The sequence below is a fragment of the Raphanus sativus genome, unplaced genomic scaffold (assembly GCF_000801105.2).
Source record: "Raphanus sativus cultivar WK10039 unplaced genomic scaffold, ASM80110v3 Scaffold0526, whole genome shotgun sequence".
In the NCBI taxonomy this organism is placed as follows: domain Eukaryota; kingdom Viridiplantae; phylum Streptophyta; class Magnoliopsida; order Brassicales; family Brassicaceae; genus Raphanus; species Raphanus sativus.
The window spans coordinates 31654-34365 of NW_026615844.1; the positions used below are offsets into that span (position 1 = coordinate 31654).

Genomic DNA, 2712 nt, shown 5'->3' on the forward strand with positions numbered 1-2712 from the left:
GAATTCGGATAACCTATTTAAATTATTTTTAAAAATTTAAAATTTACTATACTTTAAATTCTCAAAATATATAAACAAAATAATATATTACATATAGATTTGAATAATATATGTTAAAATATGTAAACTTAACATATAAATTGGCTTGGTTTAAATATTCGGATAGAGAGTCAATAGATATTTTAAGTATTTTTGGTGTTTTGCGTATACTTTAGCTATTAGACATTTGGTTTTGACTATTTGTATATATTTTCAAGTATTTGGACAACTTCAAAGTCTCTTATATATTTTGGATGTTTTAAAATATATTAGTTCTAAAAGTAATTATCATATTTAGGTATTGTCTGGTTTCGATTCTCTAAATACTAAAATTTTGAACATGTTCAGAAGTTTTGTCGATTTTGATTCGGATTTAGTAATACTTTTCCGGATCGAACCGTTTATTCGGATTTGAGTTTTCTGGCCAGCCCTAAATTTAAGTCATACAATAATTACCCAATTGACTAATTGCAACCTGATTTTTAAGTTCATGCCCAAAATGAGGTTTCATTGTATACTCAGAACTCTATTTGACTGGGCCCAAAAGATTAAAGAAGTCGATTCTTAAGTTTAGGCCCAAAAAGAGCTTTCACAGTATACTGGAAACAGTTTTTTTCTGGCCTACTAAAGGCCCATATCCATTATGACAAATTGTAGCGGGGAGAGTTTTTATTTTCCAATTCTTGATCCAGAACACGGAAGAGGATGTTCGAAACACGAAACGTCGAGACCAGAAAACAAAAGTCTCTTTCTCACTCTCTCTTGATAAACGTGCTCTGTGCAGAACTGTAAGCACGCGGCTCACCAAAGATCATTACTTTACTTAAACTCACTCTTAACTCTCCCTCTCTCTCTCTCAGGGTTTAAACTCACACTTGCTCATTAATTCCCACCGCTAACATTGTCATGGCTTCTTTTATTTCCGGCTTCCGCAACTTCGTTCCAGCTTCATCTTATCCAAAGAGTAAGACTTTCTCGACTTGTTTTTCATTTTATTTTGTTTCTTTCCTCTCTAGATTCTTGTAGCTGCAATGTGAGTTGTTGAATCTTTCTGCGTTTCCAGTTACTTGCTTTTGTTGTTGTTTTTTTTTTTGTTTGTGGTTGTTTCAGTGAGGGTTTAAACTCAGTTTCTAGATGTTCATTTTCATGTAATGCTGATTAATGTGTTATGAGATATGGTGTTATTTGGTCTTAGGATCGTTCGCAAGCAGTTCTCCAAGACTTTATCAGATCTTATTATACAGAGTTAAAATGATAAAAGAGTTTATAGCAACATTTGTCTATGTTCCTTCAGGGTTACAAGGAAGCTCTAATCTTTTCAATTTTTTTTTTTTGTCTCTGTTTTACTAGGTCCTATTACAATGGAGGTGCTGTTAAGAACTGGTCGGAGAATAATAATAATTCATCATGTATCAAACTTCTCACTCGTTTCCGTGGGTTGATTTTGCCTATGGTTAGTTAGGGAATGAAGCAAATGGTCCGTGCTTGTATGATAGATGTATAAAGAATCCAATGTCTATCTTCTCTTTTGTGTGTTTTAAATGATTTTGGATTCTTGAAATATAAAATCAATTGGATTGATTCTGATTATCACATTTTACTCTATTACAAAATCTCTCATATGCATTAATATTTGTATAACTTTTTTTTTAATCATGACCACAAAATGCAAACACACGAATGATCTTGATCTTGAGAGAGCCATATAAAATGGAGTTGAAATTGATAAAAGTTTAAAACATCAAGGAATGAATGCGCTTGTGCTGTCTCTACGTGGATCCTGATCTTGGGGGACTTCATGTGTGTTGTTGTTACTCTTACCATGACCAAGCCAAGACATTGTGAGTCTTGATGGGAACACTTTCTTCTTGCTTGATTCTTGGTCTGAGGCCTTCTTCTTCTTCTTCTTCTTCTTCTGGTCACTGACAGCGTGGGAGAAGCTCCTTAGCTCGTTAAGCCGTTTCATCTTCTCTTTCTCTTGCTTCTTCTTATGGAAAGAGAGGAAGAACAAAGCCACCACTTTGGTCACTTTGTTCCCTGGCTTACTTGAAGAAGAAGAAGAAGCTTTCTTGAGTTTCAAATGGCGGGTTTGGCGCCGAGGACAGCTCTTGGTGATTCTGATCAGGAGTTTCCTACATGGCCGGAGAATCTTGTGGTTTAACGTTACCAACGATGAAGACCCTCTCATCTCTTAGTTGTTCTGTTCTGTTCTGTCTCCAGCAAATGTATATAGAACTGAGACAAGGTCTGGGGCTAATGTATATTGTCTATGTGATCGTTGGCTTCTCTTTTGTGAGCTTGGCCTTTGTATTTTTCCACAGGTGGGTTTCACGTTTTGTTGTCTTAAAGAGTCTTACATTAGTTTGTGGTACACCATGATTCTGAAATTTGACAAGAGACTTGGTCTTCTTCACAGCTGACAAAAGTCTTTTACTTTCTGCCCTTATGCTTATTTCAAGAAGGCAATTCTCAAAAGTCAAAACATCAACTGCATGTTACCGGATCTTGTTGCCTTGGAAGATGAAGCTAGGTTTAGATCTAAGCATAGATTCTGTAGTACACCAAGAAACAAAAATCATCTTGGGGCAGTTCTTGAAGCTGACCGTATGAATCTAAAAGGACGGTGGAGATCATGCCACGTTACTTAAAGCATCTAAAGTGGGCACGATGAGG

The 2712-nt window shown here is 35.7% G+C and overlaps 1 protein-coding gene and 1 long non-coding RNA gene across 2 annotated transcripts; one reads left to right on the forward strand and one right to left on the reverse strand.

Moving 5' to 3' along the window:
* Nucleotides 1–742: 742 nt before the first annotated feature.
* LOC130502371 (uncharacterized) lies at nucleotides 743–1642 on the forward strand. Its single transcript, XR_008940234.1, has 2 exons — nucleotides 743–1003; nucleotides 1390–1642. It is a non-coding gene; the product is annotated as an uncharacterized LOC130502371 (long non-coding RNA).
* Nucleotides 1643–1773: 131 nt separating this feature from the next.
* LOC108846853 (uncharacterized) lies at nucleotides 1774–2371 on the reverse strand. The gene has a single exon (XM_018620044.2). The coding sequence runs from the start codon at nucleotides 2225–2227 to the stop codon at nucleotides 1781–1783; it is 447 nt and encodes a 148-aa protein (XP_018475546.1). The 5' UTR covers nucleotides 2228–2371; the 3' UTR covers nucleotides 1774–1780.
* Between the last annotated feature and the right edge of the window lie 341 nt (nucleotides 2372–2712).

Excerpts from the sequence above, each read along its gene's own strand:
- LOC108846853 (XM_018620044.2), bottom strand. The coding sequence starts at position 2,227 with ATGAGAGGGTCTTCATCGTTGGTAACGTTAAACCACAAGATTCTCCGG.